Genomic DNA, 15937 nt, shown 5'->3' with positions numbered 1-15937 from the left:
AATTCCTTCCTGTCCATCTGTGCGTCGCCGCCCAAATTACACTGCCGCATGTCTGTGCACTCATCCTTCACTCTTTTGCTCTCAATCGCCCCTATTGCTGACCATTCATTGTTCAAACGGGATGTTAATCTGCTGGGATGACACAGGCCTGTTGCCTGTCTGTCTCCGAAGAGATCATATTCTCCGCTTCATATCACATGTCACGGTAATCTAATTACAGACGCAGGCATTTCCGTAGACAGCATCAGTTCACTGGGTCTTTTCACAGTCGGACTTGCCGCTGCTGCAGCTTTGCATGCAGGAGCAAGTGGATATTTAAATTTGTGCAATTTAGGGTTGCTTTATCTGCTTCACGTAGGCAGACAGCGGAGTGAGAAGAGAAACGTCCACTCCATAATGGTCACGCAGGATCAATATAGGGTGGAAAGAAAGTGCTGCTAAACAGTGTGGTTTTATGTTGATTAGGACTGTTTTAAAGGTCTATCATTGTCTCCACACATCTCTTTCCCTTTTTTTTTTCCTCCCATTAAAAAAACAAAACATTTTATCTTTCACCTCAACGCTTGATCTTTCCCATTTCTACCGATGCGAACCGATGTCCCGTCTCAGAGCAGAGAACCCGACATCAACAGGAGGTATCTGAGTCATTTTCGTGAGCGTGATAAATATCACACTTCTGCATTTTTTTATTTATTTTTTTACTGATGGGTTTCAAGAACAAGATTTAATGAAGCCCTTACCCAACCCTGATTCTTTTCTAATTAAAGGAGTGAGTGATGGGGGCAATGACTACATTCATGAATGCATGTTTATTATTGTGGGGTGGGGAGAACAGACATGCTGATGGCAGACACCAAGATAGTAATCATAGCCTGTTTGTTACGCCTTGTTTGTTTCCCTAAGGAAGATATGAAAACAGTACACTGGATGAGAACAATATTTAGAGTGAGACATTGCACAGGCCTTTTACGAGACCTCCGTTTGTATTTATGTCTCACACACAGCGGTATGTTTTTGTGCAATGAGCAAATTTGGAAACCTTTTTTGCTTGACCAACAACGTTTTCTATGCTGACACATATGTTGTGGCGGCGTATCCAGGAGGATGTCACACATTTCGCTCGGTTCCACAGCTGTCTGACGTCTATGATGTCAGGCACAGGCTGTCCACTGCAAATCACATCTTCATGCTTTCTAAATATCCCTTTAAATTCTTTTCTGGAAAGGAAAAACAAGTCAGGAAGTGATCTGTGATGAAAACTGACATGTGTATGCATAATCAGTTTAAAAAGAATGTGAATACAAATGCGGCTTATCCGATGCTTTTCCTTCCTGTTTTTGGTCTGCAACACCATTACAAAGGCATCCGTAGTCTTTCTAACCTCATGCAAAAAAGACTCCTTGTGACTTCTTCACTTTTGCTGAGCAGCATCTTAGTATATGACATTTATAGAAGTTTTACGTTGTTTGGTTAATGTCCTTCGAGTTGAAAGTGGATGACACCAGAAAGTTAATTCATAGGCCTGAATTCTAGAAAAAAAGACCACACCCTTTTTGGCCTGTTAAAGAATAGCTGTAAGAGCTGGAGGAAAGACAAGTAAAGAATTACTGCCTCCCAAACGATGCAAGGAAGAATGCAAATTGGCAGACAATGCTATCAAGGGTGAATAATGTTAAGCCTCTCTAAGCCTTCTCCATTACTTTTTGCTTACATCTCTTCACACCTTAACTTGTCTGGAGTCTGATTTGAATGTGTATTTGGTTGCATTAGAATTTGACAAAGGGCGAGTTTCAACAGCAATAAGAGGATCCTGAGGTGAAACACAAGGGCGGAAGAGGAGATGGAGGCTCGGGAAGACACAGGAAGTTATGTTGTAAAAGGACGACTGGTGGGTGAGACAGACAAGCGTGGATCAATCCACCTATCGCTGATTAGATATTCTACTCACAACAGCCAAGACCGTAACAGCAATGGGACATCGCAACTTCAGACTGTCTAAATCTCCACAGTCCTCTAGCGTTTGGGAAGATAAGCAGAGATCAGTTACACTGAGCAAAGGTTTCCGGTGAACAAAGCAATGTCGAAGTAATAGGCTGAAGGGTACTAAAAGGTGGGGAAAGGACGCCTGCGTATGGCGGCAGGCTACTTCCCAATGCCCTTGTATGCTTGTTGGCGCTGGAGTTGTCGTGTCACATCTCCATGCTGATACAGCACGTCTAAAGATGGATGTGTGCGAGTCTATGCTGATGCAGCTTTATCCACAAATGGATGTAGAAATGATGGCCTCTCTGAGGACACAGAGACATTTAGAGGATATGCTTCAGACAAAGTTAATGGCTGCTGGCGGTGTTTTCCCTGGTCCCGTCATATCAACCTGCTGTTTGCATGAGGTCCTGAGCAGGATAAAAGGGCCGAACTAGCCCAAATAGTATATACAGCCAGGTCGACCCCGACAACTATATTCCATGAATAGGTTTGTATAGAGCTTGATGGTAATGGTAGACCAGCTACTCAATAAGAACATAGTCATTATTAATTTTTACTGTTTGAAAATAAAAGCAAAGAACAATTGACAAAGTGGGCTATTGTGATATTTAAAGTAATTCACTGCAAATGCATTGCATCTGTAATTTTCTGTCAAAAACTATTATTCTAAACATCAGTTTTCCATTGTTTAAGTGAGCATTAGCATTAGAAAGCTAAGCTCTTAGTATTTGTTTCTGGAGAAAAAAAAATAACCTTTATAGGGCCCTTCTTAAATATCAAAGCAAATGTATTGCTTAGAAACCTCTCAAAATGTTGTTGCTCACAAAAAAAAAATGAAACATTGGAAATATGTTTTTACACCATGTAAAGGTATGGAGAATCATTACCCCAGCTGGGGCTGATCAGCAAAAGAGTTGCATAAATGTTGTGCTTGTAAAGCAGCAGTCGTGCCTGTCTCATTCACACTAGCTCTTCAAATTGCATTATCAAGCAATCTGGTATCTCTGTGGATTGATACAATTTTCTCATATTCAAAATATTAATGGTGAATTTATTGCAAAGGAAATTTGAGAAAACAGCACCTATATATTTGTGTATATTTATTTAACTCATCTTAAAATCACAAAAACGAACCAGCAACGTTTGGAACAAACAAGTAGCTTTGACTGTTTGACCTGCTGAATTATTTAGCTGACGGAAGAGATGGTCCTACAAGAACCCCTTTGATAAAAGAAAACAAGTTTTTTTTAGAAGTTATAGAATTAATTAGAGTACATTTCTGAACAATACTTGTGATAATAATTGTCAAAAACAGAAAAATCTTTCGTTAATGCTTCATAAACTTTAGATCTGCACCGTGACATTGAATCTGCAAAACGCCTTAGACACTTAATATGAAAGTAAACGTCCACAGAAATATCCAACCCTAAAATATTTGGTCAGATGACTGAATTTATTATTAAACAATGTCTTTTTTTCCAATCTAAAACCAAAAATGCAAAACCCAATCATTAACAAACCTAAAGGTGTGTGCCCAATTTAATTACCAATTTCATATCAATTCATTATTCCTAAATGTCAGCTAGTGAAAAAAGAAGAGGCTGAAAACCCTCCCAAGTTTCTACAAAATTTGATGAAATACTATAATAGATAAAAATCCCCCTGAGTAAAATAAAAATGAAAAAAATATGATACAAGTCACTGGGATGCCTGGAAGAGAGAGAGGAAGAAAGGAGAGGAGATCATTGGGGTTTTGGATGGGTTGAGTAAAAATAGATTAAAAGAGGTAATGAGAAGAAGGAGGATGAGAGTGGGAGCATGACAGTGGAATACAGATACAGAGCAGATTAACTCAGTTTGAGAGTGTTTTCCTTACAAAGAGTTATTTTCCATTATATTGCATCCCTCTGTGCAGAGCATGAACACATACATACTCACACATACTCCTGCTGGGGCTCTCAGTATAAATGATTATATTGCCTATACATTGCATTATCTCTTCCTTTTGGTTTCACATTTCTTTCTCCTTCTTTGTACGCTCACTGTTTCCTTATTCCTACTCTTTCTTAAAGAAATCTGAAGTATCCTGTATGTGTAGGCCACCAAGGATTCAGCATTAGAAATGTATAAATTACTGTGCCGACTTACAATGTCATTACGTCAATGCATCCGGGTAGAATGCACTAAAATAGGAACTGTACGCTGAATGGAAGTACGCTTTAAGTGTTGGTATCCATCGACAAAGAATGAGCAAAATGAGATTCACATGATGTGGATTTTGAAAAAGTGTGGTACACAAGTAACAAGTACCTGTTTTGTATGATGTGCACAATACAAAATGATCAATAATTCAAACAATTGCATTTATAAAACAGTATATGCAAAAGTGTTGCAGCAATGGTTCAGAAGGTTAGGCTTTCCTTGTTGTGTTCCTTTAATTTTCAGGGTTGTCCAAGTCTCTTTCTTCTAGTTCTCACTCGCTACTTCCACCCAGGTTAATCTCACGGCAAATTAGAAAAATGCCAGCACTCAAATCCAAACACTGTTTTCCACACTGCTGTTGAACTGAACTTTCTAAACATTATAGTTGTTTTTTTTAACTAAAATTATTACACTTTTTTATTAGCAGCTAGAATCGCACCACTTGTAAAATACGGATGCTAAAGATTTTCTCGTACACAACTGCATACATGTGCTGTTGTATAAATATTAGTTTGGATGGTGCTTGTTTTAAGTTATATCAGAGTTTATTCTTTATAACAAAAAGTTACTTATCATTCATTTGAAATACCAAGAGCAGACCCGACATCCATGTACCTTTATACATAGTTGTTTCTGATGTGTTTTGGAATTTGTGTGAAAATGACCCACCTGTCAAGGGACATTTTGAATCTGTCCTACTTAAATTCATATCCAACTCTGGAAATTTACCCGCTTTGATAAAGGACCACTGTATTCAAAGTAATTTTCCATTCCTAACGAAATAAGGTTATATGACTTCCTCTATCTAATGTTGCATTTTGTTTTGATCAACAGACATTTATCCAATATCTCATTACTGTGGATCATAGTCAGTTCAAAAAGCTTCTAACATCTCAAGATAATAATAAAAAATGACAAAAACAAATATGAAGAACCTTAAAACCTAGATAAATAGATCAGAGAAAACTGAAGCATTAGTTTATATATCAGACTGATACAAACAGGTGTACAAAGTGGAAGTTGGACTGGACCAGACCTGGAGGTCTGAAAATCGACAAAGGGGCGAACTCACCCGTGGCTATCTGAGTAAAATCAATGTCTCTCAATGACATCTTGTTAAGAATGTGACATGCTGCTTTTTCACAAGATCTGATGTGAATTGAGGCAAAAAAATAAATAAATCTCTGTTAGTTTTATTGACTATGCTTCTATGTTGTGCAAATGTTCTCTGGCTGAACAAGAAAAAATTAAGGAAAAAAAGCTGGGTTTAACATCTAACCTATAATTTGAATCAAATGTGTTCTTGAGGGAAATTGTTATTATTCTCAGCTTTTATTGCAAACTTTTTCATGAATTTCTCATGATTTCACTGAGACACACATGCTCACTGCCACTGTATATTTAAAACAAACATCAGTGGAGGTCATTAAACAAATGAGAAACAAAAAAAAAAAAAACTCCTCAGCGTGAGCAAAATACACACTACTGCAAGGAAACAGGGATGTAGGAATATTACATTCCATCTTAAATAACAGCACAAACTGAATTATAGTATAAAACAACATTTAGGTTATCTTATGCCTCCAAACCCTCAAAAATGTCAACTAAATTAGGTTCACCTTAACGTTACACATTCTACACGTATTTTCTACCTGGCTGTGGAGCTGTTCTAAATAATTTAGGGAATAGGATTTTATATTTAGCAATAAGCGGTTTGATAACCTTTTCTTTCTGTTTTGTCAGAATTTTGCTTTGATTATTAGCAAGCTGTGCAAAGATGAATACTGGTGAAATCAGGCCCTTTCATGCAGCAGGACAAAAAATTGTCTTACCATAACAAACCCAATCGAACATTATATATAAAAAAAAAACAGCACAGAGTATTTTTTTGCACACTCTCACTGTTTCCCGTCACAGCTTAAAAGGGGTGGTTTATTGTATTATGTCAGCCTAAACACTAACAGCTTGACTTTTTCTTCCTATTCAGTCAAACCAGCATAACCTCTTGCTGTTTACAGGAACAAGCTGTCGAATCCCTTCAACAGCAACAAGCATACGATCTGGTTGATGAGGAGCTGTGTTGCGCTCTGATCTAGGGTTCAAGCAGCTAAAAATACTTCATTTAGGTTGGGGGAAGTTGCCTCTGAGAAGTGGTTGAAAAGAATCAGATCAAACCAACTATTTGGAAACATCCCCCTCAGAACCTTTCCTCCTGACTGTAAAAAAAAACAAAAAAAAACTATTGCATTCAGCTCTTCAGCATCCATCGTGCCCGAGCCAAGACCAAGCCACTGAAGGCGGTATTGTTGGCATGAACTATCTTAGCTTATTTGTTTCCTTTCTGTTATCTCGCAGATCAAATGAGGGCATTTTACCGCCCACTCCCGACACTTTAGATCCAGCGTTGTTCACGGAAAATCCGAAACTTCGCAGAGATAACTCCTTCATTCTTCACCCAAATCTGAACGCTTGCAAGTTGCTAAAAATACTTTCAACTCAGACTTACTGTTTGAATTTAGAATAGAGGCACAGACATATCTTGCTGGATAAAAAAAACATGTAAATGTTACTTCTTTTTGTATCTCCTGTCATCTATGATCTGGCTGATGACTGAAACATGTAAGAAAAGAAACATGTTTTATTAACGAATGTCTAGAATTAAAATCTTGGCCAGAGCGTTTGAATACAATGATAGGAAAATATATATAAAAAAAACTGTTCATATAATTTTGCATGGTCCCTGCTTCAGGGCTCCCCTCCTTTGTGCATTGCATGCGTAATGAAGGGCATGTGGTGTGACAAATTCTCAGGGCAAGAAAGCCATGTCTACCAACATTCACCCATTTACTTTTATTTTTATTATTCAAGAACCTCCTGATTGTCCTTTCCTTATCCCACTGCCCCCTCTCTCCTAGCCAGATATGTGTTATGAATTTATGTGCAGACAAAGCAGATCTATCATTCTGTCACAAAGGCAGGGAGGGGAGGTAGACTGTGGAATGTCCTGGCACAGAGAGCAGGGAAGGGCTTCGTGCAAAGTGCTATGCTTCCCCACACATTCCCCGCTGCGTCTGCTCCTGCCCTCTCTGATTCGGCGTGCCTGCTTGTTTTCACGGACCATACAATGCCCCAGCAAGCACACTTATCCATTCCTCTTCGTACCTGTACCAGCCAAACCCCATCTGTGTCACTGGAGCATCCGCCACACTGACAATAACACAGTGCCTGGATTAACGAGAAACCCAGCCGCGGGTAGGAACCAAGGTAAGCAGCGGCCTGAGCTGCTTGACTGACTGCCAGCCACGGTCTCCAGTTGAACCAAATAACACCTACTTGCCAATCAGATAGGAGACAAATTACAGAAAGTGCGCAGAGCGCGGAAGAATGAACCGTCGGATACCATCGAAAAACATCGAGCTCACTGGACCAGGTCCCAGCAACGACATGAGTGATATTGCTACATCAAAAACATCAAAAAATGTCGGGAAAATAATTGTGATATTTGGACAAGCTGCTATAGACAGGGGAGGAGGTTCAACTTACTGAAGGACGGCCCGAAAAATACAACATGAGCCACAGCTGAATGTTTTAGGTCAAAACATTTTCATCTTTTAAAATAGCCGTTTAAAAGCCCAGATCAGCCAAGGCTTGAAAATGTGCTGACTGGGTTTGAGCTACTTTACAAATGAAAAAAACAACAACAAAAAAACAAATATGTGTTGAATCAGGGGGGCTGAATACATCTGCATGCCAGAAAGGTAATTGTGAAAAACAGGAAAATCATATCCCCACTTTTCACAATTCAATGCTACGTTGAGTTGGCGTAAAACATTACATACTAATAAAATACATCGTAGCAGTACTTTTGCGAGACAACATAAATGTTGCTGAGGAACAAGGTCAGGGATCTCCTCATTTTTGCTGGTTTGATGATTAGATTGTTTTCTCTCTGTTGGTTAAAATTTTGTCATCTTATGGTTGCTCGTCACAGTGTGCACCAATGTGAATATTTACACACACGATTTGTGATAAACCTGCTAAACATTTCTTCACATTGAGGTTGTTTCACCTATTTATTGATGAAGAATTAAAAACATATTGTTCATCCCAGGTTAAAAGTTAACTGTCAAACTTACTGGCATCCTTTAAATAATTTAATAATCCTGAATTTCTTTTGTTGATTAGATCTTTTTAACGGGAAACACACAATGCCATTCAATTAAGACAGACATTTGCGTTACTTTACACAAGACAAGCAATGGATACATAAAATAGCTTCTAAACCTTTCCTTGTCTACAGTCAGAGCAATAAAAAGCATGAGACAAGTGAAACAAATTAGGAAAGAGTTGCCACCACAACAGTGTGCAAGAAGGTAAAAAGTGGCATCATGGCTTAACTACCTACGCTGAGGCTTTTCGAGGGGTGCTGTACAACTTTCAGTAGTTATTTTTGTTGTCAAAACCCGACAATAAACTTAAATCAGTAACTCTACTGTCAAACCTCTGACCCAGCATCTGTCAGTACACTGCTGTATAACAATTTAACAGCATATAAACAGTTTTTTTATGAGACTGTGGCAATGACAAATGCAGCCACATAAATAAAAGCCAGTATAAAATTCAATCTCACCATGATTTATCATGAACCCAAACATTCTCAGTCTATAAAGGGCAGACACATTCTAATCATGTGTGCGTTTGCCACATTTTATTGCATTTCTCATCAAATCCATTAGTGTAATTATGTATATATATATTTAATTTCCTCCTTAACCACTCAGCTCAGTCCAATCTTTTTCTCCACCTCTCTGCATCTTCAATGCTGTTTGATTTTTTTTTTTCTTCTTCTTCTTCTTCTCTTTCCCCCCCGTCTGTGAGAGGAGCTGCACGGTGGGAGTGTGTTGTCTGAGTGCCAGGGCAAAAAATAGACAGCAAATTACAGAGCCTTCTGAGAACACCCCACCATGCAGCATGACCTCAAAATAACACAGACAGACATATAGTCACATAGAAATGTGAAATACACATTACGCTGTCCTACTTCTGGTCCAGCTCATTGATGTAACGGTCACACAGAATCTTTTGCGGCGTGCCAACCAACAGCCCTACGCTGTGTTTGAATGTATGTGACTCCTGAGCAAAGATGGAGTCTGATTCACAGATGTTAGCGCCATCACAGCCTCATCTCGGCTTACTATGACACACATGCACGCCTAAAAGTAGTCACTGCTACATATCAGAACCTTCGCCGAGGTTAAATTTTGTCGTCGCTATTTCCTTCAGTGCAATGACTGTTTTCCAACAGGAGAAGCCTTAAAAGTTCTGCTTCACAGTTTGAATTGCTTTATACAGTGGGATACCCCTTGAGTGCCTCTACATTTCAACACGTTATAACCACAGACATTAAGGTTTTTTTTATTGGTACTTTTTAGTAATAAACCCTCATAAGTATTGCGTAATTGTGATGTGGAAGGATAATGTTACATGTTTTTCAAAAGTTTTCACAAATCAAAACGTGAAGTGTGCTGTATGTTTGTATTCAGCCCCATTTACTCTGATCAGAATGGGAATACATGCGGACACGCTATCATTAAAGTAAAACATGGTGGTGTTAGCATTATGCAGGGGGATTCTTTTCTTCAGAAGTGACAGGAGAGTTTTTTTAAAGTTGATTAACTAAAGAAGAATGATGGATCTAAACACATGGGGATCTTAGAAGAACAGAATTCACAGTTGTTCACTTTCCAGGAGGACAACGACCCTAAACATGTGGCCAGACCAACATGGAATGCTTTACATGAAAGCTTATTCATATTTTAGAATATATCTGGCAAAGCCCCGAACAAATCCAACAGAGAATATTTGCCAAGGCATGGAAATTACTGTTGCAATTCTTGTGAAAGGTGGTTCACTCATGGGGAATTAATAAATTACAGACCAAGCCTTCCAGATTTATATTACATTTTTCTATTTTAAAAATCATACTGTGTGCAGTGTTGCCAAGTCAGCTTCTTATAAGTAACGTTGGGCTTGTTTTTCTCTAATATTGGTTGGATATTTTATGAGTTGTGGGTTGCATTTCTTTTTTGCATGATTTTTTAATGTGAAGTCATTTATTTGGGCTTGGCATTTTTTCCGACAGAACCCTTTATCCTCGTTATCGTGCCGGCAACAAGAACTATTAAGTGATGTTGTCTGCAATGCAGCAGCAGCAGCGTGAGCCGGCTACAATATCATTCAGCAACCCCACCCCAGGTCCCACAAAATACACAAGCGGCTCCTGTGGTGGGTTGTTTATTGAGCTTCTTTAGGCTTTTTTTTTGTAGCGCTGGTTGCTTGTTTCTCTCGCAAAATCTGGCAACACCGACTGTATGTCTCCTTTAATTTCTACTTCACGAATATGTGTTTTGTTTGGTCTATTATGTAAAATTTTAAATAAAATAGATTGAAGTTTTGTCATTGTAACGAGGCAAAATGTGAAAAGGTTTAAAAGGAAGCGTATGAATACAAGGTACTGTATCTGAACCCTGATGACGCTGATTTACGATGCAAGCGGGGAAAAAACAGAAACCCAGCGCGAGTGATGAATGAGTATCACAGGTGTTTGTCACACTCACCTTGAGTGAGTCAAAACAAGCAATGACTCTGCCGTTTTCCACTTGACAGCTCTTGGCAGGGTGGGCGAACTTGCATTCGTTGTCCGGCCGCGAACAGGTCCCTCTCTGAAATTCTCGACACACCTCCAGCGTCAGCCACTTCGTGTCCCGGATTGGCGTCACATTCACCGCCATTTCAAACTGGGCAGGAGGGGTCGATTAGGGAGATCAGCGATCCAGCAAACTGAGATGTGTGTTTCTACTAAAACTGGGACAAGTGCTGAGAATGGATTGGTAAAGGACATGAGAAAGAAAAAAAAGCCCAGCTCTAGTGGTTGTGCTCCAGGGTTGTGATCCGAAAGAAGCCTGCAAGGGGCGCGGACTCTCCTAACACCTGCGGGTCATCCCGGGAGTTTGTTTGTGGCTTAAACACAAGTCATTCAGAGTCTGTCAACCATTGCCCGTGCTGCCGATGACCACAGAGCTTCGTCTTGTAACCTCTCTCTCTCTCGACGCAAACACACACAACACCAGTTCTCTCAATTTGCTCGCTTGTCAGCCGAACCGTCAGATGAGATGAACGGCAAAACACATTATCGATCAGGCCTGGCCCATGATGAAAGAACGCAGGGCCAGCAGAGGGAGGAGAGCAGCAGGAGGTGAGGAGGGCGGGCGGAGAAGACGGCAGCGAAACAATTTTCTTCCGCTCGCAGGAGACGATAAAAGCTGTTTGCCTTCAATATCTGTCTGCTGAGCAGGGGGAAGTGTTTGGCCTCCACAGCGGAGGCTTGAGTGGCATGGATGGTAGAAGGAGCAGGAGGTGTCAGTTGCACAGAGATGGCCTTAGCGGATGGAGCCGGCAGTCATGGCAGCCCTGGTGCTCTTGGTGCGGCCCGGCAGCTCCAACAAACTTGGGCAGGCACAGGTGGCTTCAGAGGAGCCAAACGGCCATGAGGGTCAGCACATGAAGGCACTTGTCTCTGTAGAGAAGAACAGACGACCATCAGGGCTCAGCACATACAGAATAGATTCACACACACAACTGCAGGCCTGTTTTCAATTCCTCCTCTTATACATTTTTCCCCTCGAAAGCCAATGGAGACACCGCCGGCTTGGAAAATCAAACGAAAAAGGAAGAATCTTAAGCATTTATACTGGATGGGGAAAAAGAAAAGAGAGATAAGGTAGAAAGTGGGAAGCAGGCAATTATATTTAGAACCGTGACTCAGAATTTAAGTGCATTATAAAACAGCCATAATTTAGGCACAGTATACCTAAAACATTCATGTATTAAAGAGGAATTCTCAATTTCACTTATTACCATGTAAAAAACAATTTTAAAAGCCCCCTGTTGAAATATCGTGATAATTAATAATGCTATCATATGTATCAACAGCAGACTGAGAGCAATTGACCATGAAATGTAATGATTAGTAAGTCATAAGTAAGCTTATCCCTGGTGAGACTGCAAATGGCCAGTCAGCTAGCCAGATGATTCCAGCATCACTGCTGGCTGTGGGCCAAATGGGATCGAGAGGTAATGACTGGATGAGGTCATCATGAAGGACAGAAGGAGAAGACAGGGACAGACCATTCTCTGAAAGCACGGAAACATGCGCATCCAAAGCTCCAGAAAACCTGCTGTCGAAGATTTGACGGTGTGAGTAGTTGATTATTTTTTCCCTTGTTTTTACAGCACAAGTAATAAGAGCCAAAAAAAAAATATCTCTCAGACATCCCATGTTGCATGTTCACTCATGTTCACTAGTGACCAAACTTTGTATTGTGATCAAAGTGTTAGATGTTTTGTAAGGAATTTGGACTATGTCTGACCTTCTTTAGTTCAATATATAAAATTATAACAACCTCCACATGCATTTCTAAAACATAGTTTGAGATTTATGAAATGTCAATTTTATTATTATTATTGAAAACCAAAAATAACAAAGAGCTGAGTTGGGCTGGGGGTTAGGCAGAAGGATGGCCTCAACCAAGAACGCCACTGCTTGAAACAAACTAGTTCTAGCCATGTCCACATTCACACTTTAACTAAAGTGCACGTCACAAAGTCAATACAGACATGCAGCATTTATTCTGTGCCATATTCACATTGTGAGGTTAAATCTGAGGGCTGAAAACCTGTCACTGGTGTACCCTGTAACTGCTGAAGAAAGGCCCTATCTCCTGTGACCCTGCAAGAATATAGCAAGTAGAGGTTGGGACAATAAATGCGTGACTTGTTTTGCTGTCAAGTACGAGGACAATTTGCGTTGCTTTCTTCTGTCTGATTCCTCCTATGTAGTTATAGGGATTTTCAATGAAGCAATTTTATTTTAATCATCATATACCTCAGTATAACCTGATAAACCATATTTGAATTTGACCCTGAAATGGATAAATCAGTTTCAGGCAAATCATACCACAGTTCACCTATTACTTGCACCGTATGGCTAGTTAACATTGAATCTTACTGTTAAACTGCTGATCAAGTGAACGTGTACAAGAAACATTTTAAATAAAATAGATTGAAGTGATGTTCCCTCTTTATGTAAATTACTGATGATGCTGTCAAATAAGGAAAGCAAAGCCTGCAAGTAATCAACTTAGTAGCATAGGCAAAGCATTAAATGTATAGCTCTGTGTTTGACGGTTTGACAAAGCCAAAGTTTAGTTTTAATGAGTTCTTGTGTTGGTGGCAAGCACAACAACTGCAAAACACCGGCTGATTAGTGATGAACTGAACAGATATAAGTGATTCAGAGAACAACATGTTGCATTTTGCAAGTTTAGATTAAAGCTATGTGGAACAGTACAGAATGGAAAACTCTGCCAATGCTCCACCTCTCCGTCAAGTTTAAAACTAATTAAGATTGGCACCATTCAAGTAATTTTACAGACAAAACATCAGGCATTTTCCCCCATTCCAACCCAATAGAAAAGAAGAACATGAAAAATTGATTTTGAGTTTGGTCAAAGAACTATATTTATCTAGGAGTTTATATACATTTGATCATACACTCAGCTTGCAAAGTTTTCAGCCATTCTTAAATAGCTATAACAAAGGTATTTTTAAATATTTGTACCTATAAAATGATGTCAGATTCTGGAAACAGAAGCAACTTAAAGTCTAACTGAAAAAATATCCAGTTGTAGGAACATCCAATCAAATGCAAGTGACTGGAAGCAGATGGTTGGGCCATGTCCTTTGACCAGCAATAATAAATCCAAATTCCTCTAAAGTGTAATTTTACTAATACAAGGTCACCTTAACCAGTCAGGTCAAATGCATAGCAGCATACTCTAAGGCACATAAAGCTGGAGGTCCTGTAAGTTAGGAGAGAAAAAAACAACTTATACTACATTAACCCAAAAATATATTCAAAGAACAGCTCTGAAGTACTGAAATTATTTGAATTTGTTTTTTGATAAAGCCATAAAAGGCAAAGCACAGCACATCTAAAATGAGTGAAATTTCAGAAGAGACATAAAAGAGGTCCAACAACTGCCCCACTTCAGCTAAACACTTTATGTCACATAAAAATAGCACAAGCTGTTGGATCTCTATAAATCTGGAGCACAAAATGTAAACATATATCTTACAGATATGTTAATAGGTCCCTTTTTCCAAGTCAAGTCTTTGAGAGGCAAGTCAAAGTCTCAAGTCTTTAATGACTCATTTTATTAGATGCATTCTAATCAGTCTGCTCTGTCCAACACACATAATTACAGTGGATTTTAAATTAAATTTGAATAATATTCCCTACATCTAATATAAACATAATAATATTATCTTTTTAGAACATTAAATTAGCTAATTTCTTCTGAAATTAACATTAATACTAGTATAACATTTTTTCCAACAGAATATGAACATTCCTTTATGTTGAAAGAAAACTAGTCAAAATACATTACCGGTTAGCCATTAACATTTACCAATGTTAATTACCTAAATCAGTCAAATTACTTTAAGAGACTTTGAAACAACGCTTAAGAGGGAATGAACCTTAAGTCAAGTTAAATTTGTTCCTAAATGACCCAAAGTTATAAGTTTTGTTCAGAGTAATATTTGTAGTCACTATTATTATCTCACCGCAAGCATGAATAGATTGTGATGAACCATTACTAATCCACAGTCAGCAAATGTCCCTAGTTGAAAAAGCCTTTTTACAGGGGAATATGTCAGACCTGCCTTCTGAGACATATACTTAATGTAGATGCTTGCTCAATGGCAGCAGTATATAAAAAGATATTACATAGCAGCTGCCATTAAATTACTATTAATTATTACTGGCATGTAGTATTGAAAAACATTAAAAAAGAAAACCCTTCTGTGCGCTGTGTAAAATCACTATGACAACCACTCACTACTACCTACAGACTACAAAAGATTTAAAGGAGACAACATTAATTGTTTACTTAAATGATAAACACTTACTGGGTTAATTCAGCACTGTGGTGAAATCAGTTTTTTCGAACCATAGCAGGTATTTTGGACAGTATGTGGGTGTTGAATCACAAACCAGACAGGGATGAATCAGGCATGTTGAAATTATCGGCTACTGTTTAATGTAGAGTTGCAAAAGTTAACTACCTAGCCTTCCTTCTCTTAATCACATTTGGACCACTTCTGTTTGTTGAACTGATAAAGCTCAAATATTGCTGCTGGTACTTGGGGATTTAGAATTTCACCAATAGCAGGAACAACAACTTTACCGGTATTTAATCTGAGTTTTTGCATTAATGCACATCCTGATTTAATAGAACGCCACAAGCAAGTGTGAAAAATATGTGCACAGCTCTATGCAAAAGCTAAAAGCACCACATTTAGTTAGTTTGTACATATTTTCAGAGAATGAATTTAATTTAAAATTAAAGTCAGCACTTCTATATGCCAGTTGGCAAAGTTAACTTGAAACACCGGGAAAGCAGTAGTATAAGGGTAAGCATATGTTTGTGAAGCAAAAAGAAATGGTGAACTAACAGTTAAAAAAAATGTGCCCAAGGCTCACCGCAGCCCTGCTATTGCTTTTCCTGAGGTCATGCATTTAAGCAGAGAGGAAATGTGAGATCAGAGCAGAAGCCCGCAGAATATCCAGTAGCATTTTCATGCACTGAAGCAAAAGAGAAAATAGCGTGTTTAAAAATATGTGATA

The 15937-nt window shown here is 38.9% G+C and overlaps 1 protein-coding gene across 6 annotated transcripts in view; it reads right to left on the bottom strand.

Moving 5' to 3' along the window:
* Positions 1-15937, bottom strand: part of LOC105932608 (muscleblind-like protein 1) — a 93511-nt gene that overhangs the window by 54037 nt on the left and 23537 nt on the right. For all 6 annotated transcript variants that reach the window (XM_021321115.2, XM_012871841.3, XM_012871842.3 and 3 more), the window contains exon 2: positions 10806-11764. In XM_021321115.2, coding sequence (XP_021176790.1) covers positions 10806-10979 — 174 coding nt within the window. In that variant the 5' untranslated portion in view covers positions 10980-11764. The remainder of the gene's footprint in view (positions 1-10805; positions 11765-15937) is intronic.

Source organism: Fundulus heteroclitus, chromosome 18 (assembly GCF_011125445.2).
Source record: "Fundulus heteroclitus isolate FHET01 chromosome 18, MU-UCD_Fhet_4.1, whole genome shotgun sequence".
In the NCBI taxonomy this organism is placed as follows: domain Eukaryota; kingdom Metazoa; phylum Chordata; class Actinopteri; order Cyprinodontiformes; family Fundulidae; genus Fundulus; species Fundulus heteroclitus.
This window is presented reverse-complemented; position numbering and strand designations above follow the sequence as displayed.